This window comes from Heloderma suspectum, chromosome 5 (genome assembly GCF_057233095.1).
Source record: "Heloderma suspectum isolate Gila_16-S chromosome 5, 16-S_ref, whole genome shotgun sequence".
NCBI classification, from domain to species: domain Eukaryota; kingdom Metazoa; phylum Chordata; class Lepidosauria; order Squamata; family Helodermatidae; genus Heloderma; species Heloderma suspectum.
Window position 1 is genome coordinate 118490147 of NC_139462.1, and position 23522 is coordinate 118513668.

General features: G+C 41.8%; 1 protein-coding gene across 5 annotated transcripts in view; it reads left to right on the forward strand.

Moving 5' to 3' along the window:
- Nucleotides 1–23522, forward strand: part of RAB28 (RAB28, member RAS oncogene family) — a 132042-nt gene that overhangs the window by 56417 nt on the left and 52103 nt on the right. For all 5 annotated transcript variants that reach the window (XR_014792192.1, XM_084857103.1, XM_084857107.1 and 2 more), the window contains exon 5: nt 16089–16192. Coding sequence is in view for 4 of the 5 variants with exons in the window: in XM_084857103.1 (XP_084713229.1) it covers nt 16089–16192 (104 nt within the window). In the remaining variant the exon portion in view is untranslated. The remainder of the gene's footprint in view (nt 1–16088; nt 16193–23522) is intronic.

A 23522-nucleotide genomic window follows, 5' to 3' on the forward strand; every position in this document is an offset into this window, starting at 1 on the left:
GTCAGTTTACATTCCAATTCCAAAGAAGGGCAACGCCAAAGAGTGTTCAAACTACTGTACAATTGCGCTCATTTCACATGCCAGCAAGGTTATGCTCAAAATCCTACAAGCTAGGCTTCAGCAGCATGTGAACCGAGAACTACCGGAAGTACAAGCTGGGTTCCGAAGAGGCAGAGGAACTAGAGATCAAATCGCCAACATTCGCTGCATCATGGAGTAAGCAAGAGAATTCCAGAAAAAACGTCTATTTCTGCTTCATTGACTACGCTAAAGCCTTTGATTGTGTGGATCACAACAAACTGTGGCAAATTCTGAAAGAGATGGGAGTACCAGACCACCTGTACGAGGGTCAAGAAGCAACAGTAAGAACCGTACATGGAACAACCGATTGGTTCAAAATTGGGAAAGGAGTACAACAAGGCTGTATATTGTCACCCTGCTTATTTAATTTATATGCAGAGTACATCATGAGAAACGCTGGGTTGGATGAATCACAGGTCGGAATTAAGATTGCCGAGAGAATTATCAACAACCTCAGATATGCAGACGATACCACCCTAATGGCAAAAAGCGAAGAGGATCCTTGTTGAGGTGGACAGTGCAACAGCTGGTTTGAAACTCAACATTAAAAAAACAAAGATCATGGCATCTGGCCCCATCACTTCCTGGCATATAGAAGGGGAAGAAATGGAAGCAGTGACAGATTTTACTTTCTTGGGCTCCAAGATCACCGCAGACGGTGACTGTAGCCATGAAATTAAACGACGCTTGCTCCTTGGGAGGAAAGCTATGGCACACCTAGACAGCATTGTAAGAAGCAGAGACATCACCTTGCCAACAAAGGTCCGTCTAATCAAAGCTATGGTTTTCCCAGTAGTAATGTATGGCTGTGAGAGCTGGACTATAAGGAAGGCTGAGCACTGAAGAATCGATGCCTTCAAACTGTGGTGCTGGAGAAGACTCTTACGAGTCCCCTGGATTGCAAGGAGGTCATATCAGTCCATCCTAAAGGAAATCAACCCTGAGTGCTCATTGGAAGGACAGATACTGAAGCTGAAGCTCCAATATTTTGGCCACCTGTTGCGAAGAGAAAAGTCAGTGGAAAAGACCTTGATGCTGGGAAAGACTGAAGGCAAAAGGAGAAGGGGACAGCAGAGATTGAGATGGCTAGATAGCATCACCGATGCAATGAACATGAACTTGAGCACACTCCGGGAGAGAGCGAAGGACAGGAAGGCCTGGTGCGCCATGGTCCATGGGGTCACGAAGAGTTGGACACGACTTAAGGACTGAACAACAACAAATTGTAACAATATGAAATAACTGCTGGATTCAGCCTGAATGGGTTGTACTTCCTGGGAGGAACCAGGAACTAGTTAAGGGGCAACACGCACTGCTTCTGGCGTGAGGAGAAAGTGGCCACAGCCTGAGAAAGCTCTGTGTAGGAGTCTTTGTTTATAAAACACTTGTAAGTTTGTTAGGAAGCAGAGTCTGTTTGAACCTTTGGGGTGAAGTCTGCCAACTCTGAAACAGGTATCTTACCCTTTTTTTGTATTCATAATATCTAAACACCACTTCCAGTAAAAACAACGAAGAGTCTTGTGGCACCTTAAAGACTTACAAATTAAGGTGCCACAAGACTCCTTAATGTTTTTGCTGCAACATGGGAACACCCCTCTGGAAATTGTTACTGGAAAACACTTTCAGTAAGATACTAAACGAAGATGGATTTTAGAATAACTTGGCAGCTGGTGAAGATGCTTTGAGTACTCACAAATTAATCAGTAAAACAAAGCTACTGTAAATATTGCTCAGCATTTGAACTTTGGCTGAGAACGTAAGAAGTGTTGCCATTATTCTGACTATTGCCACAACATTTTTCTTCATTTGTATAGTCTTTGCTTTTGGATTCCTGGGTAGAATGCATATTGGTGTTGTTTGAATTGTAGTTTGCTTTTTAAAAAGCTAAGAAAAGAGAGCTTTTATTTTTTTAATTCTGTAATTGTTATGTGTCTATTGTATTTTAATGTATTGTGTTTTTTAATCTATTTTTATTTTATTTTTATAAATGAAATAAACAATACCAACAACATAATCAGAATCTTCAGTTTCCAACAATACAGTATTCTGGGGCGGGGGGGGGGGAGAGCAAAAGAAGAAGGGGGGAAAAAAGAGAGGAAAAAAGGGATTATATTGAAAAGCAAAGCAAATTATCCGCATATAAATCCAGTTACAGATTATACCTATACAGCACTCTTCCAAACATTGCAGGTATTATTAAATCTTCAATCCACTACACCACAGAGAATGAACCTTATCTTTTAGTGTCATAACTTCAGTCTTATAGCAAAGGAACGGGAGCAAACCATCCATTTCCATTGGCCGTATATTACTGTTCAATTAACACATATTAATAAACATTAAAGGTTTAGCCAGCCAGGAATACTAATAATCTTAATTCCATAAGGATGTTAATAATAATGATAATAATAATAATAGAAAGAATTTTTTTTAAAGAAAAAGATAAAAATAAAAAAGCAAACCATTTGTATATTTTAAGTAATACATCTAACAATATATTTATATGTGTACACACACATATACACATATATTTATATGTGTACACAACAGGCATTTTATTACAATATCACATAAAAAGGAGAAAGAAAACAGAAATATGCAAACATTTACTCTGGCATACTGCCTAGACATCCTATCAACTGTAACCCAAGCAGCACTTCAAAAGTACAGTAAAGATGGCTAAATTCCAACTCAGGAGACTGAGAGAGTTGGTTCCCTTGTTTAATTTTAATACCGCTAAGGAATGTCTCTGCAGCATCAGGATTTAAAAACCTTTTCATCTGGCCTTCAAAAAGAATGCAAAATGTAGTCGGATATTTAATATGATATTGCACATTTATTTGCTTTGCCAAACTGCTCACCTTGGTAAATTGCCTTCTGTCAGTGATTTTTTTAGTATAATCAGGAAAGAGCATAATCTTGTCATTTGCTGGTCCCCACCGAAGCTCACCTCGTTCACTTGCCAGATGCATAAGATAATTTTTTGTAGAGACTTGTGAAAATTGAACAATAACAGTTCCAAAAGTCCCTTTAGTGCCACATATTGAACCAGGAACACGATATGCATGCTCAATATCAAGTAGAAATTATGAGAAGTTTCCATGGCAGTGTCATGAGCATTAACCCAATCTTTAAGGGCATTAACCTTCGATTCCATCTTTTGAAAAGAGATATGAATTAAGTCCAGAGCCCCTTGAAGGGCAGTGATTGAGTTCTGAATTGTTTCAAGCTTCTTGACTGGACTGATAGCTGAGGAGACATATTTTTTCTCACAGCAGGCAACTCCTCTTCATCTCCGGCATTTCTAGAAACCTTTGCCGAGGGAGTAATGGGGGGGGGGGGTAGATGACGTTCCCAAGCCTTTCTTTTTTTCCCTTTGGTACTGCCATCCTCCACTTTCAAAAGCACAACAAGCAAATATGATTGCAGAAACAGAAAAACAAACACTTAAGCAGATTTAATTGCAAGTCCTCAAATACTGCTGGTAGTTTAAATTCAGAAATTCTTTTGGAGCTGTCTGACCTTATGTCTCCTAATTGCTTAGGAGTTTCAAACAGCGTTCAGTAGATGATACTCCGGTGTCTTACCTTAGATTCCAGCCCCTCTGTTTCTCTGGAGAAGCAGCTGCTCTTCCAAGATTTCATCTGGGTGGTACTGTAAGCTTCCCCTTTTAATTCCAGGGGAAGATTAAAAGGTTTCTTAACCTTTTCACAGCTGTTTGAGATAAGCAACCCACGGAGCTCCGCAAGTTGCTGCCAGGACAACATGGCTCCTACCGGATGTCCCGTGTTTTTTGTTGTTGTTGTTGTTTTTATTTTTGTTGTTTTTTTAAAATCAATTTTAATTGTGTCTGTAAGCTGCCTTGAGTGTCATTTTTGGGTGGAAAGACGGGGCACAAATCAAATAAATAAACTAGTACTTTAAACAACTATTTGTTTACTATAGAAAATTTGTACTTTATCTTAGGGCCAAACTAAACATGAACTTAAATGCATTTTTGCATCTAACATGCAGGTTTTAAAAAATGCAGACTGCATCAGCTGGTGCGGGGAGGGATGGCTCTATAATTAATGAGATCAGAGCAGGTATAGAAGGGAACACCCCTTTCTGTCTTGCCACTAGTATTTGTATTGGGAGATACTTCAAGCAAAGTAAACATTAGTAATGGTATGTGTTAATGAACCAGTCTTCCTTGTACACTGTGATGGAGATGGAAGAAGAATGCATTTGTTTGAAATGATTTCATGCTAGACAAGCATAATAGCAGTAATACTAGCCTGGCCTGAAATCTGAGAGATATTGTTATGCCTTATGTAATTTGGTATAGAGGGGGGAAAGGGTATCTAAAGCTTTAATACATCTGCTGGAGATGGTGAATGAATGAGCTGTGGAATATCTGTGGAGCCAAGTTGTGTTGGCAGTCTAGGAAATGCATAATTGAGAGCAGTGGAAGAAAGCTCCATAGGTGAGGACATAGAGTTTTTATGGCTATATTGAAAGGCAGGTCTACACAGTGATGCCTGTAGAAACTGTTCAGAAACTGAAAATGTTGATTCAGCTCCAATACTCCAGTACTGTTTCAAAACAGCATAATCTCTGTGCAGCTTACTTTTTTGTTTCCCTTTCAGGAGTCCTCCATTGGGCCCTGGGCCATGACAGGTGCTGAACAGAGAATATTTGATCATTTGTCCTGCCATACCCATCTGCAGCTCTTTGGACACTATTCCTGCTGTGCATCAAACTTTATAACCTCCAGTTTATTACAGATTGTCCTTAGTCTCTAAAAAGCTGGAACTCTTTCTTTCTTTAGAAGTGTTTTCACATTCATACCTGGGGCAGCACTAACATTAGTGCATAAGAAACATATGCTTGCAATCAAATTAATGTTGTCTGTCTTCACCTAATAATTGTCTGTCATGCTATCTGTCTGAGCGGGGACGTAAATAGTTTATTTTGTATTTGAAATAACTTCCTGGAGGTTGTTAATGTGACACATACTTTGGCTGACATGAGCATAAGCAGATCACTTTACTTTAGATGCTTTCCTAATAACCTAAAAATATTGTGTAAAGCTGTCCTGGAATTGTATTTATTTCTGATTTTAGTGCTTTACACCAAACTAGCAGCATAGCTTTTTTTTAAAAGAAAAACTAAGACTTTGCTGAAAGTATGCGATTTCAGTGAGAAAAGAGGCTTGAAAGGCTTAGTAGAGATTTAAGTACGAAAGATTGCAGTTGGTTTATTTTGCATTTCTTGTTTTCATTCTGAGAGTACACTACCATTATTCTAAGTTGCAAGCACAATAAGAGAATGTCTGCAAAAGAAACTTGGTACTTTTATCAGATGAAGCACCTGCCAAGCTGAGGAAGAACTTGGGTGCAGGTGTGGGAGGAATGGGGATCAAGATGAAGGTTAAGTCCAAGGAGAGGCAGAAGCAAAGCTGGTCTGCCAAAGGTAACAGCAACAGCAGAATCCTATTCTGCTCAGTGAGTAAAATTGACCTGGAAGTTTTTACTGACCTAGAAGCCAGAGAAAACCACATAGCCTGCTCTAAATAGGCTTCCTTGCTGGTCTGGCTGGTTCCCCTGTAGTTCCCATCTTTGGCCAGAATCAGCTACTGGTGACTCATTTCCTACTTGAAATCATTCTAGTCCCAGGTTCAGGATTTGCTGTGGGCCCAGGTTCTAACAAACTTGTACTTCTGTGTACAAATGAGCCCAACCAATGAAATAGCTGTGCTTTAAAATAGCATTCTCTAGAGCTGCCTTCCCCAACATTATGTCCTCCAGATGTTTTGGACTGCAACTCCCATCAGCCCCAGTCAGTATGACCAATGGTCAGCGATGCTGGGAGTTGTGTTCTAAAACATCTGGCAGGCACCAGGTTGGGGAAAGGTGCCCCAGAATAACAGTACTTTAGTTTGGCTCATCTTAGCACTCTCACTTTGAAATCCTTCCAATTCTCCAAATATTGCATCTGTCATTTCTAGTAATCTTGGTCTTGTGGAAATCTGTTACAATCCAGAGCAAACAGGAGTTTTCTTTATGCATTCCAATAACAGTGAGTGATTATTTAGTGGATAAGCACATATTAGCAAAAGCATTCCAAATTGTTCCAAGCTTGCCTTTAGTTCTTCCCATCCCACACAGTGTTTTAAGAGCACAGTTAGCTTCTTTCCATAAGATTACCTTTGAGGCATCTAACAACATCAGTTAATAAAACAATCATAATAAAAACATCAAACAATAATAACACAACCAGCAATGAAGAAAAATTGTATAGTCAACATCTGTAAACAGACCAGTTTTTCCACCCCAAATATCATCTTTAAAATCCACATTTTTGCTGCCCATCAAAATGTGAGGAGCAGGGTGGACAGGCGGGTCTCTTCAGGGAGTCCATTCCATAGTTTAGGCACCACTGCTGGAAAAAAACAACAGCCCATCTCACATTCTCACGCACCATATTTGAGATGGCAGCGGGACAGTCAGCGGAGTTTCAGATGTTGAGCAGAGTACAGGCAGGTTTGTATGAAAGGAAGTGGTCCAGATACCTTTGTTCCATATTGTTTAGGGCTTAAAGGTTAAAACCAGACTTTGAATTGGGCTTGGAAACAAACTAGTAACCAGTAAAGCTGGAATAACACTGGAGTGATATGAAGGCAGCCCCACTTACAGCACATCACAATAATTTAATCTGTATGTAGCTAGAGCATGAATGACCAAGTCCATATGCTACTGGAAGGGGCACAGTTGGCATACCAGCCCAAACTGCTGAAAAGTGCTCCTGGCCAACGCTGTTTCCTGGACATTGCCCTCCCAAAGGGCACGTTTGATTCTTAAATGGGAATGCAACCTCATCCAAAACAGGCTGAATACCGAAACCCAGGTTAGTGGGACCACCAACCAACAGTACCTCCATCTTTTCTGGGTTTATGTTTAAGCTTGTTCACCCACATTCAGTCCATCACTGACCTCTGGTACTAATTCAGAACCTCCTTTGCTGCCTTAGTAGCAGACTAAAAGGAGAGACCTGTCATTGGCATATTGATGACCCTTCATCCAAAATCTCTGGATGATCTCACCCAGTAGCTTCATGTAGATATTAAATACTTGCCCTGAAGCAGGGGTGCAAAAAGTGCAGCCCACCAAGCCATTTCTGGTGGGCTGCCAGACGCCCCTACATCTGCTGCCATGGCAGCATCTCTGAACCCTTGCTAGCACTAGCAGTGTGTGCGTGTGTGTGTGTGTGTGCAGCTGGGAAGTGTTGGTTGATCCCGCTTTGTTACTGGAGGCTGAAGTGGCCTCCGTGGCATGGAGCTCTGTCCACCACCTACAGAGCCTGGCAACAGTTACCCATGTCCTGATAATTTCCAGACAGGATCACTGCAATGTGGGCTTGCCTTTGAAGACTTCTCAGAAGCATCAGTTCTGAACACAGCTGCTAGGCTGCCCAGCTGCTAACTGAGATTGGCCCTGGAGATCATATCATGTCAGTTTTGAACCAGTCTTGCTGGTTGCCAGTCCAATCCCAAGCACGATTCAAAGTGCTGGTAGCTCATCTTTGACATTTCCTATGGCTTAGGACTTGTATGCCACAGGGATGAGCAATAAGTACGTCTCCACATGCTTTGGACTTCAACTCCCAGCATTCCTGAGTATTTGCTGTGCTGGCAGGGGCTTCTAGGAGCTGGTCCAAAACATACGGAGATCTGCCCACCCTGGTGTTCCTGATGAGCCGGGTTTTCCCACATGTGCCTGCCCATATACTTAAGTTTGTAACTGGAGGCCCTCCTCCAGGTGCTTCTGCCTTCTGAAGTTAGTTGGATGTTAACTGCTAAGAGGGCCCTTTTAGCTGTGGTGCCTTGACTGTGACATGCTCTCACAGGGCATAACCTCTTATGTCCCTTTGATGCTAGCGAAGCCTTTATTTTATTTTTATTTTCTCTGCCTCCTTTAGGCATTGTGTTGTTTAGCTAGTTCCTTGTGCAGTTGTTTAACCCTAATGGGTTATTGTTGATGAGTTGTTGTTTTTTAATAGTTAAATCAGTATTAATATGTTTCTAGTTCCTGACGTGGGAGTATTTTTTAGTGAAGGTGCAGAAAATAAATAAAATGGCAACCTCGGCATAAAAGAAAGCTCTGCAGAGGAGGGCAGCATAGTAGGTTCACAGCAGGCATCTACAAAACACACACACTGCACAGTAGTTATCCTGAACACACTTGCTCAGAAACAAGCTCTATTCTTTATAAGGTCAGGCAGTTTTCCTAGCAAGATATCACTCTGGATGTGTATAGAAGCAAGACTTTTTTTTAAAAATGAGTTTTTTGACAGTGGCTGGTTGAGAAGAGAGGTAATTGCTCCTGTTGAAGTTCCTTTTTTCCAGATATTAGTTACTAGTGAAGTGTATCACTTCTGCAAATCCATACAGTTTTGCTTAACGGGAATCTTAAGCCATACAATTATGTTTAAAGCTGCTGTTCTTTTCTTGTCAAGTAATATTTGTTTTTACATAAAAATCATGCTTGTGGGTTGTTGTTTTTTTACCATGTTTCTGAATGCTTGTATTAGGCCGCGGCTGCACACCTTGTGACCCACCAAGTTGCAGGCACCCCATCAGATATATATTGTGCCCTGCCAAGTGCTTGGCTCTCCCTTCCCTGTTTTTGCGGTCCAGGCAGGCAAAATGAACAGGAGGTTTATTGAGCACCTGTCATATATAGCTAGTGGGCCGTGTTTGGATTGGTGGGTCACAAGTTGTGCACACCTGCACTTGGCAAAATGGTTGAGTTAAAATTCCCTTTGTTGCCTTAGTAAGCCAACAAGTTAAAAGAAACATTGTTATATGCTTTTTTATTATGGTCCAAATGTATTTTTAGAAGACTAATATGTATATAATTAAGTACATGTAAATCAACTTAATAAATCATGAGAGTTGTTTTACTTGTCAGATTGGTGTGGTCTAATCGTAATAGCTCATTATTTAAGCATTATGTAACTTTATAACTTGTATGAACAGCTGCAAATGGTTTGCAAAGTGATTATTTTTCATTTTTCATAACATGTTTAAGAAAATCATATACTTTTACATTGTGCTATATAGTTTATCTACTTATAGAATAAACACTGTCCATGACTGCATATAAACACACACTGTTCACTGACCAGTTTTAATGATAAAGCTAGAGCTGTAACCTGATTAAAGAAATCCTTGTTAATTAATTGATGAAATTTGCACACAAGTGAAAGCAGTTATGGTCAACAACAACAAAAAACAGCAAAAAAATACATACTTTGTTTTTAGTTGATGCGCTAGCCAGCATCATCTTAGAAGAGGCATTCTCTCCTGAATGAGAGAAAATGGGGAATGCCTCTTCTAAGACAGTGCTTGTCAACTGCACTTTGAGTAAGTATACCAGTAACTAAAAAGTTGCCTTGAGGAGGGAGCACTCAAACTCATCACTTATTTACACAGTGTTATGTTTGAACTGGGCTGAAATGTGTTAAGACTGGGCTGTGAGACTGTATCCCGGAGTGTTTTTAATCAGAAGTCAGTCTCATTGATATCATTGATTTCAGCTCCACTTTGACACATGTCATGGTTTCTGTACAGGTCCTTTTCACAGTCTTGAAAGGTGGCCTAAAGGTATTTTAAATAGATAGATAGATAGATAGATAGATAGATAGATAGATAGATAGATAGATAGATAGATAGATTTACCATGTACCATAATCAGGTCAGATACTGGGATGAAACCCACAATTTCAGTTTTTGTTAAATTAATGAAAACTCTTTTAATTTTTTTAGAAATTACGGTGATTAATTCAGATGAAATATAATTTTTTGTCACTATAAATCTGGGGTGCACTCCTGAAATCACGCCGAGGGTCACTTTTATGCTTTTATTGACTCTAGTTAAAAGCATTTTTGTTACAATTTTTAATATGATCTCCCTATAGTATTAGTATAGGGCAGTCTGACTTCTGGGGAATACACCCCTCCTGACAGCAGACGGATTCAAAAGAATGACATAATCCAGGAGCGGGGCAGGGTGGGGCGCTGTCCTGCTTTCCCCATACTGGCCCTTTCTCAGGGGAGAAAGGCAGGTTCTCTATGAGCTCCAATAAAAAGTTATTCAGACTCTTGTTCAGATTCTCTTCCCGTCCTAGGCCGGTTTAGGGAAGGAGTTGACGTTATTGTGAGCCGCACAGGTTGGCTTTCCCCTTGGTGCAAAGGCCTGCAGTTTGTGCATGCGAAAAGTGCCTCTTCTACCTTTTGGCAAGATTTGTTGGTATGTGCTATACTGGCATTTTGTCCAGTCCCGCCCCCTCTCCCCAGCATCACGGAACAGATGGAGATTCCCTTGCCTTAGGCAGGGGTCATACCTGAGTGAAGGGCACCCATTGCAGCCATTGTAGGCCTAGCTGAGGTAAACACTGATGTTGCTTCAGAGGGGGCCATGAGGCTAGATAATGATGCCCCAGAAGCTGAGGTGGTGAGTGCAGAAGGCAGGAAAACTCTCCTTCTTTCTCCCGCCTTTTTGGGCCAATGCCACCATTAGAAAGTTTAGCTTTCCTGGATTGAGTGGGGAGAATGGTGCTGAGAGAGACCCGGCCGGCTCAGCCCAGGTATAGATTGGGGTCTGTGCACGGGATACATAGGGTAGTATCCAGCGTTAGTCCTACTTAGAATAGACCCATTGAAATGAATGGGACTTAAGTTGGTCATGACTATGTAAAGTCCTGCTCATTTCAATGGGTCTACTCTAAACAGGACTAACATTGGATACTGCCCATATGCAAAAGGGTCGCATAAGAAGCAGGCTGCACAGCTGCTCTGATCACAAGAGAAATTGGGAGTCAAGCTTGTCATCCAGAGAGGGATCAGAGACAGTTATTGGTCTGCCTCTTCCCACTCCTGTAGGGAGGAAGCAAGAGGACTTCCCTTTGCTCGATGATGATTCACATAGGGGGGAGCTTCCTCACAAACATCTGGGCACTGAGTTATTGAACAGCAGGACACTAAGCCTGCTCCTGTTAATGACCTCATGCTGAGGGAGACCTCTATTTAGCCTCATTCCCTGTTCTGTTCTATAGTCTTGGATACTGTTTCTGACAGGAGATAGGGGAGAATATGATAAGGTTCATGCAGAACCAGGTCTGGACAGGCTGTTTGCCGCTGAGTATTTCCCAGCCTTGCTAGCACAGACCTTCAGGATTATTCATCCTCTCCTGGAACTGGCCTCTGTTAGCAGGCATTCCACCTGGCTGCAGCAGAGGGGAGGGATGGGGCAGCAGGGCCCACTCCATTGGCTCTGCTGAGACCCACTGCCATATGGCTTCTCCTCTCTCTGAATGGTTCATTGCAAGAACAACCACATAACTTTAAAAATTGATGCCTGAATTTGCTTGTTTTCCTCTTCCCTCCCCATCCCTTCCCTCTCTTGTGTCATGTGTATTTGATTTTAAGTCTGTGGGTAGGGACTGACGCACTGCCCTTGGGGCAGTTATGGTGGTGGAGCTTTCCACTGTCAGTCAAGGGAGGACCTCTGCAGTGGATCTCCCTCTCCATCAGTATACTTCCTTCTCTACCACAGAGGGGAAGATCCACAGTATCCTGTGGCCTTCAGGATGCCCTCACAGAGACTATAAGATTGCACCCTAATTACCTTAAATTTTACATAAACTTTGAGGATTCAAATACACATGACTTGCAAAAGAATCAGAGGAAACCCAACTTTTTCATTCTTATGTATAAAACCACTTTGAAAGCGATGATTAGGAGTGAGAAATTACCAGGGGATGTTGATTAACCATTTCTCAACCAATGACATAATTGTATAATTAGCACATTAATTGCTTAATTTTCTTTCTTTATTTGATTTATACCCTGCCTTTCTGTCAAGAAAAATGGCAGTCAAGGTGGCTTATAATCATAAAACTTGATCAAAGCAATAAAATAGATGCATTAAAACACAATTAAAAACACAGCAATAACAGAATAACAACAACGTCTAGCTCAACAGAACTGCTTACATGCCAAAGGCCTGCTTGAATAAAAAGATCTTTGCCCGCCAGCAGAAGGACAGCAGAGAGGGAGCGAACCTAGCCTCCCTCAAGAGGAAGTTCCACAACCTGGGAGTGGCCACTGAGAAGGCCATATTTCGTGTCGCTACCAAATGCACCTCGGAAGGCAGCAATCTTGAAAGAAGGGCCTCTCCCAAGGATCTTAAGACCCAGGCAGGCTCATAAGGGAGAATGTGATCTTTCAAATAGCCTGGTCTCATGCCACATAGGGCTTTATTCATTATAATTAGCACTTTGAATGTTGCCTGGAAACAGACCAGTAGCTAGTGAAGTCTTGTAACAAGGGAGTCACATGTTACCTTTAACCAGCCCCAGTCAACAGTCTGGCCACATCATTCTGGACCAGCTGAAGTTTCTGAACAGTTTCTGAAGGCAGCCCCACATAGAGCACATTACAGTAGTCCAGATGGGATGGCATGTGTGACCGTGGCCAGATCAGACATGTCTAGGAACGGGCGCAGTTGGTGAACCAGCCTCAGCTGCACAAATGCACTCCTGGCCACCACTGAAACCTGGGCATCCAGATTCAAGGCCGAGTCCAGAAGTACACCCAGTCTGTGAGTCTGAGTCCTCAGGGGCAGTGTAACCCCATCCAGCACAGGTTGAATCCCTATTCCCTGATTTGCCTTTTGACGAACCAGGAGCACCTCTGTCCTGTCTGGACTGAGCTTCAGTTTGTTTTCCCTGATCCCATAGCACCACCTTCTAAGATGGCCCCTCCAAGAAGGACTGGAGCAGTGCCTCCCAGTCCCATCTCAGACAGATGCCTCAGAAGGCACCATGGTCAATGGTATCAAAAGCTGCCAAGAGATCCAACAAAACCAACAGGGACACACTCCCCCTATCCAGTTCCCAGAAAAGATCATCCACCTAGGTGGCCAAAGCAGTCTCTGTCCCATAACCAGGCCTGAAGTCAGATTGAAATGGATCTAGAAAATCCACATCATCCAGAAATATTAGAGACCGGCCAGAAATTATCAAATGCAGTGGAATTCAGGAAGAATACCCCCCCCCCCAGGTCTTAGCCACCACCTCTCTTAGGTAAGACAGAACCACACCTTGTAGTAAAGAGGTGTTCACCACTACCACTATCACTATCCTTACTCAGCCATCCCTGCCCCCCCCCCCAGCTGCTTTTATAAGCCAGGAAGGGCAAGGGTCCAGCACACAAATGGTAGGCTTCACTTCTCCAAGATTCCTGTCCACATCCTCAGGCTGTACAAATTGAAACATATCCATTGTAACTGGACAAACAGGGCAAAGTTACCTATACCCGACCCGTATTGACTATGGAATTCAAACCGGCGTGGATACGATCGAGTTTACCTGCAAAGTGTAACACAAATTGGTCACAGTGGGCTGTCGAGTGGTCCATCTTTTCTTGCAGGCCAGAGTGTAGTAAGCCTCTTGCCACCCAGAAAAGCTCCACTGGACAACTCTGTGTAGATGCAATGGTGGCAGAGAAGTGCAATTTATTTGCTGACCTCATTGCGACAGTGCAGGCTTTAAAGTGAGCTCTAGCCCATGTTCAATCAGACTCCTTCTGTGTTTTCCACCAATGTCGCTCTAATCAATGTCCTGCTCATTTCATTACTGCAGCACCCTGGAAAACCAGGGGGCTCGTTTGGTTCCATTCCATGGGAGAGGATGCTCAGGAGCGATCGGGTTGACCATTTCTTGATTCCAAAGGTCAGCCAGGTCTTTGACAGAATCACCTGCCAAGGTGACAGGAAATGAGGCTGCCTGGTTGTAGGAACTGGCAGATGGCAACCCTACTCCCCCCACTATAACAATCTGTCTACTTTCCACCACTATATCTCTCCCCTACCCACTACACTTTGAATAGTCATACCCACACGTCCCTACTCTCAAAACACATCCCACCTACTTCTTGCCCACCAATGCTATGAATAACAACCCAGAAAGATGGCTATAAAAAGAAGCTGCCCCACCTGAGAGACTAGTTCAAGCTCTTCTTCCTCCTCTCACGTGCCCAGCTAGAATAATATTTGGTGACTGAAAAGTCCTTCCAAATGAGGTTCTATCATTATTTCTCGAGAGATTGGCCTCAGAAGTGGTGGGAGGAACAACTTTAGCAGCCATTTTGAAGCTGAGGTGCCATCTGGAAGTCAGACCACATGGTAAAACGACCCATAAAACATGAATCAGACAAGAACAGTTCTGGTATAATTTTTGCACACTTCTCTGCCAGCCCCTTGACTTATTTAAATCCCTTTGTTACTAAGCCCAAAATGGCTAAAAGCCCCACACTAACCAAAGTATGCCACATATAAACCAAAATCTCTCAGACCAACTCTCTAGAGCCTACAAATTAAATACCTCCAGTATCATTTTTAAATAAAGTATTTTATATGGCATTTTTTCCAGTTGATAATCAAATGACACTATTATTCAGACTTACTAGATTTGCAAATTTACAAGTTTTCACAAGTCAGCTGGGTCCCTTCCTCAGGAAATAACTTGAAGGCTTTTTTTTCCTGTGTTGACATAAAGAACTTGGTTGTCCTTAAATCCTTGTGAATGTACTTGCCTTATAATTTGACAGCATTAAATCAACACCCTTATGGGGACTGTAATGCAATAAAAAGAGAAACTGTTCAATATAGTTTCCAGTTACTTTAGGATTAGATTTGAAGAGACTGGAATGTGCACAATAAAACCCATACAAGATTTGAGTTCCATGTTGTTTGGGTTGTGGTGGCATTTAAAAACTTTTCTGTATCCCCAGAGGGCATATAATGGTATATAATGAAAATATTGGGAATGCATTCAGGTTTCATAATATCAAATTATGAGGTATGGATTTATAAATATATTTCTATGTTTTGCACTAGTAATTGTCAGGTACAACTATGTTTCTTTCAGAGATAATATATTTGTCCTGAAATGAATAATTTACATCTCTGGCACAGACTTTATAGAATCAGTTGAAATAGGCACCGTTTTTAGGATCCTAGTTAAATATGCATAATTTTAACAAAATGAAAAATAAAACCTCAGAACAAAAGGGGAAAATTGCAAATGCAGACAATTTAATTTTCCTTCTCATGGAAGAAAATATGAAGTTCCAGAAAGTGTGGTCTTTGTTTAGCTGGAGTGTTAGAGGCTCCTCACACAGCAGTGAAACCTCAGTTACACACTGGGTTGTTAAACTGGATGCTTTACTCTCCTTATTTTAATTCTTTATTTATTTGTAACAAATCTTAAAATGCCTCAGCAAGGATCCAAAGAGTTTGTTTAGGTATGCAACCTTTTATTTTGTTTGAATAGCAGATATCATGCCATATCACTAACAACTTTTAAAAGTCCCCTACCATTTAAGAAATACAAATGCAAAACTGTTTAGGTGAATGGAATTATTTGTGTGATGTTTGCATCATCATAATTATTAAATGGAAATAATGCATTGATAGTATAATACCATATATAATCTTTGGCTTTTTCACTCTTTAACCTAAAGCTGCAACACAAGATCTTTAAGCTTATTACCATTTATGTGCATCTTTTCCTTTCTCTCTCACTCTAGAGGAGCAAAAGATAAAAGAGGACAGAGTTTTAGTATATAGGAGAGGGGTTTTTGGTAGGGTCAACTTGTCGGGGAAGACTAAGAAAACTTGAACATGCTGCAATTCCTCCTCCTACACAGTTGTTAAAGATACAGGAGTGTTGTTTTCTTTGCATCTGGCTACCCTCTCTCTGCATCTGTCTTCCTCCTGTGATTTTCTCCTACTTCCCTTTCCTCGTAGTTCTTTTCCAAACAAAAGAGAAAAGGTGTGATTCAACTAATGTCAGGGTATAACCTACCATTGATGACCAATGGAAAAAGAAATAGTATTAGAATACATCTAAGCAAGCATTATTACACTAATTTTTCTTTTCTTTCCACTGAATTATTTTAGTTGATTTGGAGCACCTACGAGCAGTAAAAGTTGATAAACATCTTCGATTTTGCCAGGAAAATCATTCTAGCAGCCATTTTGTGTCAGCCAAGACGGGTGATTCTGTAAGTAATATGAATAAGATTAAGAATTGTTACAGCTACATTCCCAAAGACATTTTTGCCAGTTTCCAAAGTGGAGTCCAAAACACTTTATCTGTTGGTATCACTTTTGTGAACTATTATTTATCACAGGTTTTTAAAGTATTATATTTTTTCCAAAGCACAATATAGTCAGGGTTTTTTTTTTTTAAAAAAATTGGAAACTCATTCTTTGTTCAATTTTTTTAGTTCAGTGTTTTAGTTTTGACATCTTTAGATTCCCTCTTGGATGGGAGACTGCCTGGGAATCAGGCTTCCTGCATTGAGCAGGGAGTTGGACTCGATGGTCTTGTAGGCCCCTTCCAACCCTATGATTCTATGATTGTTTCTATGATTGCTTCCAACAGAAAGAGGTTATGAAATTAATGTTTACTTGTTTTTGTTAATACATACATCGAAGATTATATTTGAAATATTATTTCCACATCTTTATTTAAAAATGATATATGTGTCCTGTAATTTCTAAAACTTAAATAATCTCTGTCTTTCCTGAAAAACATTCATTTGAATTTTTCCTCTCTTCTTCTAAAATCTATTATGTTCCCCCACAAAAAAAACAATTCCATCTCAAATCCTCAATAATCACTTTTTAATCACTGGATGTTTCCACATTGTAGCTGTACAATGATTTGCTACTGTCAAGAGATTATGTATTAGATTCTGGTCTTTTGATAGAATAATTCTCTGAATGCAACCCAGAAGCAATGCTGTATTTTGGATAGGCTCCCTGAGCTAGGGCTTGGGGGTACTGTTTCAGTGGTTTTGTTTGTCCCTGAAAGGCTAGAAGATGGTGCTGGGGGACTCCTGCCAGGCCCTGTGGCATTTTTGCTATGAGGTCTCAGGGTTCCTTTTTGTCCCCTATGCTCTTCAACATGTGCATGACGCTGTTGGGTGAGGTTATTTGGAACAATACACTGATGACACCCAGCTCTGCTTCTCCTTTACATCTGATTCAGGTGAGGCAGTGGTTGTGCTAGGTTGGTGCCTGGCCTCAGAAAGGGACTGGATGAAAACTGATAAAGTGAAGCACAATCTAGATAAGAAAAAAAATTGCCATTGGTTGTTGGTTCATTTGTCTGGGGATGGGATGTTCAACCTGTTGCAGATGGGGTTGTACTCCACTTAAAGGAACAGTTTCAGAGCAGTTGGGGATGCTCTGACTTGGGTTCCTGCACTGAGCAGGGGGTTGGACTCGATGGTCTTGTAGGCCCCTTCCAACCCTACTATTCTGTGATTCACACTCTGGGTGCCCTGCTCTGGTTGGGTCAGACTCTGGGTTAGGCAAATAAAGGTCCCTGTACCTGGAAGAGTACAGAGAGGTAGCACAGAATTGCAGGGATGGCGTCAGGAAAGCTAAAGCTGAGAACGAGCTGAGGTTAGTGAGGGATGCTAAAAACAACAAAAAGGCTTTCTTTAGCTATGTGCATAGTAAAAGGCAGAGGAAAGAAATGGTTGTTCAGCTATTAAATAAGGATGGCAAAATGATAACAGATGACAAAGAAAAGGCAGAGGTGCTCAATTCCTACTTTGGCTCAGTCTTCTCCCAAAAGAGGGTCTATGACCCCCCTGGCAAAGGCGAAGTACAGGCTGAAGGGGCAGGATTGCAGCTTGAGATCGATAGGCATATGGTCAAGGAACACTTAATTACTTTGAATGAGTTCAAATCTCCAGGGCCAGATGAACTGCATCCTAGAGTCATAACGGAACTGGCAGAAGAACTCTCAGAACCGCTGTCTATTCTCTTTGAGAAATCATGGAGGACGGGGGAAGTGCCAGATGACTGGAGGAGGGCTACTGTTGTCCCTATCTTCCAAAAGGGTAAAAAGGAGGAACCTGGGAACTACAGACCAGTCAGTCTGACATCAATCCCTGGGAAAATTCTGGAGCAGATGATAAAGCAGTCCATCTGGAAGCACCTTGAAAACAATGCCATGATTACTCGAAGCCAACATGGATTTGTCAAAAACAAGTCCTGCCAGACAAATCTGATCTCATTTTTTGATCAGGTAACCTCCCTTGTAGACCGTGGGAATGCTGTAGACATCATATACCTCGACTTCAGCAAAGCTTTCGACAACGTGCCCCATGATATCCTGATGAGCAAACTAGCTCAAAGTGGGCTAGATGAAACAACGATCCGGTGGATCCACAGTTGGCTACAGAATCGGACTCAAAGAGTGCTTATCAATGGGACCTTCTCAAACTGGGGAGAGGTAACGAGTGGGGTACCGCAGGGCTCAGTCCTGGGCCCAGTGCTCTTCAACATTTGTATTAATGACTTGGAGGAGGAGGTGCAGGGAATGCTGATCAAATTTGCAGATGACACAAAATTGGGTGGGATAGCTAATACTTTGGAAGACAGAAACAAAATTCAAAGTGATCTGGATAGACTGGAGCGCTGGGCAGAAAACAACAGAATGACTTTTAATAGGGATAAATGCCAAGTTCTGCACCTAGGAAAAAGAAACCAAATGCACAGTTACAAGATGGGGGATACGTGGCTCAACCACACTACAAGCGAGAAAGAACTTGGAATTGTTGTCGCTCACAAGCTGAATATGAGCCAACAATGTGATGTGGCTGCAAAAAAGGCAAATGCTCTTTTGGGCTACATTAATAGAAGCATAGCTTCCAAATACCGGGAACTACTAGTTCCCCTCTACTCAGCACTGGTTAGGCCTCATCTGGAGTACTGTGTCCAGTTCTGGGCACCACACTTTAAGAAGGATGCAGACAAACTGGAGAGGGTTTAGAGGAGGGCAACAAAGATGGTCAGGGGACTGGAAACAAAGCCTTATGAAGAGAGTGAAAGAACTGGGCATGTTTAGCCTTGAGAAGAGAAGACTGAGGGGAGATATGATAGCACTCTTCAAGTACTTGAAAGGTTGTCACAGAGAAGAAGGCCAGGATCTCTCCTTGATCATCCCAGAGTGCAGGACACGGAATAATGGGCTCAAGTGACAGGAAGCCAGATTCCGGCTGAACATCAGGAAAAACTTCCTGACTGTTAGAGCAATACGACAATGGAACCGATTACCTGGGGAGGTAGGGAGGTAGTGGGCTCTCCCACACTGGAGGCATTCAAGATGAGGCTGGACAGCCATCTGTCAGGGATGCTCTGACTTGGATTCCTGCATTGAGCAGGGGGTTGGACTCGATGGCCTTGTAGGCCCCTTCCGGTCCTACTATTGTATTGTTCTATGATTCTATGATTCTAAGGGGCAAATCCAACAGGCAAAAATAGTCAAGTGCAACATCAGTCTGGTATGGAATCAGTTTAAGATAGAAGTAGTCGATACAGACAGTGGTCAAAGCACAGTATTGCCAGGCAAGTACATGGTTTCCAGAAGAAAGGTCTGAGGCACAGCCAAGGTCCAAACACAGGAGAGTAGTCAAACAGGAATGCAATCCAAATAGCAGAGTCAAGCGGGAGTCTAGAGGTCAGTAGCACAGAGGTTCAGTCACAAGGCAAGGTCAGAAATATAGTGCCTTGCACTAAAAGTATTCACCACCACCCCCTTTTGAATTTTCCACATTGTGTTGTGTTACAACCTGGAATTAAATGGATTTAATTAGGATTTCTTGTCACTGATCTACACAAAATAGTCCATAATGTCGAAGTGGGGGAAAAATCTATTTTACAAAATGATTTAGAAATAAAAAACTGAAAAGTCTGGGTTGCATAAGTACTCATCCCCTTTGCTGTGACAGCCCTAAATAAGCTCTGGTGCAACCAACTGCCTTCAGGAATCAGATAATTAGTGAATGCAGTCCACCCATGTGCAGTTCAAGTGTCACTGGCTCAACTGTGACCATCTACTTGATTCAAGTAAGCAAGTCTGGAAATCTTTTACACTGAAGGGCAGGGTATAGATTTATTAAATAAATGAATATTTAATTCTAATAGTCTTATCTACCTGATCCTGATTTCATATCCTGGTTTATAATCCAAGATTAAACCACATTTTCCTGGCTCAGATATAATTGGAAACTGGTTTAACAAATCCTGGAAGTGTTAAACTTGGTGCAAAAGAGAGAGGAGGAACCACATGGACACAACTCCTGTTCTTGGTCTAATAAACCAGGCTAACAAGTTATGAATTTGTTAAAACTAGCATCATATCACCAGCCTATAATAACATTTAAACGTGCGGAAAACAACTTTAACTTTCATTCTCCTTATTGGAAGAATCATTCTTTGTTTTTGTTTTTAGGATAGTATAGATGCTAATAATTTTTAGGTTTATCCCCCTTCTCAGAATTCTTCTGCTGTGAATAAAATAGTGCCTGTTCTCTCTTACATGGCAGCAGCAGATCCAACTTCTTTTATTAGCCAGTTGGTATTTACAGATGAGGAAAGATTATTCTCAATTAACATTTTTGCTTCCTCATACAGTATTCAAAGAAAGGGTCTTTGAAAGTAAAATTTTCTTTTTGTTGTACATATCTTGGGAGACAGTTGTAGAGTGCTGGGAGAGTTTGTGGCTACAAAGATTTTGATAAGGAAGACTTTGTCTGTGAAATCTTCGCTGGTTAGGTTTTAGGCATTGTTTCAGCAGTGAAATCCAAATGTTGCTGGGCTTCATCAAATCATTTTTACACCTATCCATTTATTTTTAAAAAACACATTTATCTTAAAAAGAATGGCTCATTTATACTTAATTTCAAGTTCTTTCTAAATGTATCCATAAGAAATCTACATTCTCTTCTTTGGGTTAAGACATCAGGACTAATATTTGCCAAGACTCGGATCTTCTGTACTTCTGTAACAAACAAGATACGTTATAGCAGGGGTGGGCAACTTGTAGCCCTCCAGGTGTTTTGGCCAAAACTCCCATCCATCAGCTCTGCATAATGAAAATACTTCCCTTCCCTCGACTTTCTATATGTCCTTTGCCTTTGGCAAGCTCTCTTTTCTTAACACCCAATGTGACAAAACGTTTCATTTGTGCCAGAGCACAGCTCAGCAAGCAGCTCAGGACTAAGAAGGCTAGTGCACAGAATCTTTCCTTCAGCAAAAGAACCCCACTTCACACTTTTCTCTCTTCCCTACATCATCTCTGATCTTAACAAGTTAGTCTACTTTCCACCTCCTTCCGTAATAACCCTCCAGAGAAGAAACAAGGAAGATTGTGAAAAATTCAGGTTTGTTCCTCTTCTGGGGTGGAAGGAGAGAGACAGAGGGGGGCAGGCTACTTCCAGACAAAGTGTTTACTCCCAGAATTGCCATACTTTGTACTGTCACTTTTTGTGGAGTGTCTACAATCGTGGCCCTCCTGTGTTTCCTCTGTGGTTCTGCCCTCCTTGCACATAATGCAGGAAGTCTGATTTTAAAAAAATAATGAAAGCACTATCTCTGCAGGTGTAGAAGTCCTTTAATATTACTTTCCTTGCGTGCCTTGCAAACTTGGGGAGAGGAGCAGATTGACTGACTGGACACCTTCCCTCTCCTCTCCTCCCTAGGTGCTGTTTTTTAATGGATGGGCAGAAAGTAGATCTCCAGATGTTGTGGACTTCAAGTCCCAGAAGCCCTTGCCAACATGGCCAATAGTCACAAATGGGGTTGGACTCGATGGTCTTATAGGCCCCTTCCAACCCTACTATTCTATGAAATGCTGGGAGTTAAAATCCAAAGCATCTGGAGATCTACCTTCCGCCCACCTCTGCTTTATAATGAAGCTCCAAACAGTTAAGCTTTTCTCATTTTACCTGCCTTGAACAAATGAGAAGGAAGCCACAGGGAGAACAGAGATTGGAGGGCCTTATACTGAGCTCCCCTATGCTACTTCCACCAAATTACATTTTAAAAAAGAGAGCGGGACGTGAGAGAAAGTGCCAGCACACATCCTCTGCGAGGCAATTAATTTATTTCTCTCTCTCTCTCTCTCTCTCTCAATCTCACACACACGCATGCGCATGCATGCGCGTGCTTAAATGAAAAAGAATTGGACATTCCCCTTCTGCAGTTTCATGCCAGCAGATGTGGATGGAACATAGTAGGGTGCATAGATAGAAAAGGCGCTACTTGGCCCTTCCTTAAAAATGATAATGAGTGTGAACAATGTGAGGCTTAATCCAAACAAGATGGAGGTAAGAGTACCCTAACTTGGGTAGGGAAGCTGACTACTCTGGATGGAAGTTTACTACTGATCTTAGATGGGGTTGCACTCCCACAAAGAATGAAGTTTGCAGTTTGGGAGTTTTAATTAATTAATTTATTATTATTACATTTATATCTCACCTTTTTTCCTCTTGCAAGGAACCCAAGGTGGCTTACATGGTCCTCCTCCTCCTCCTCTTCCTCCTCCTCTCTGTTTTATCCTCACTTCAGCCCTGTGAGGTAGGTTAGGCTGAATGTTGGTGACTGGCTCAAAGTCACCCAGTGAGCTTCATGGCCAAGTGGGGACTAGAACCCGGATCTCCTGAGTCCCAGCCCAACACTCCAACCACTATACCACACTGGTTCTCTGTTTATACTACTCTTATACTTAATAACCTAAGATCTATAAGTGGTGCAGAATACACACTTATATAAAGTACAGTATAAAACCAATATACAAACAGTGAAAGAAACAAGAAAAAGAATAAATCCATAAAAACAAGACAATCATAAAATGGAGCAGCGTCATAATGTATTACAAGTCAGGGAAAGTCTGTGTAAACAAATATGTCTTCAAGAGACATTTAAAGCTTGACTTACTTTCTGCCTCTCAGCATGCGGGAGAGTGTTCCAGATGGTGGGTACCACTGCCAAGAAGGCCCGCTTCCGTGCTGTTACTTGGTGATACTCCACTGTTGTGGAACCTTGGAAGATCTCAGGGGTCAACTAGATATATATATAGGGGAAGGCAGTCAGCTAGGTTTCCTAGTCCCAAGTTGTTTAGGGCTTTGTATACCAACAACAAAACCATGAACATGGCTCAGTAGCTAATAGGCAGCCAGTGCAGTTCTTTTAACTTAGGTCGTTGTGTCATGTCCAGACCAAACTCCGCTCTGCCAAAATGTAGCCACCACCACACCACCGAGCTGCAGTTCGATCAGGTGGTAGAAGGATTAGCTGGCACAATGCACCATTACCAGGGTACGCCCAATTGTACAACAATCTTCAAGGAGGCTCCTTCCGTGTACCCCTTTAACTTAGGTGTAATACATGTACAGCTCTGTGCTTCACTAGGCACCCTCACTTGCCTCTCTTCCTCTCTCTCCTGGAATTCTACCCACAGGGCAGTTGTTGGTAGATAGCCCTGTGGTGGCTGCCTTTAAAGGTGGGTTGGAAACTTCAGCTGATGCCAGT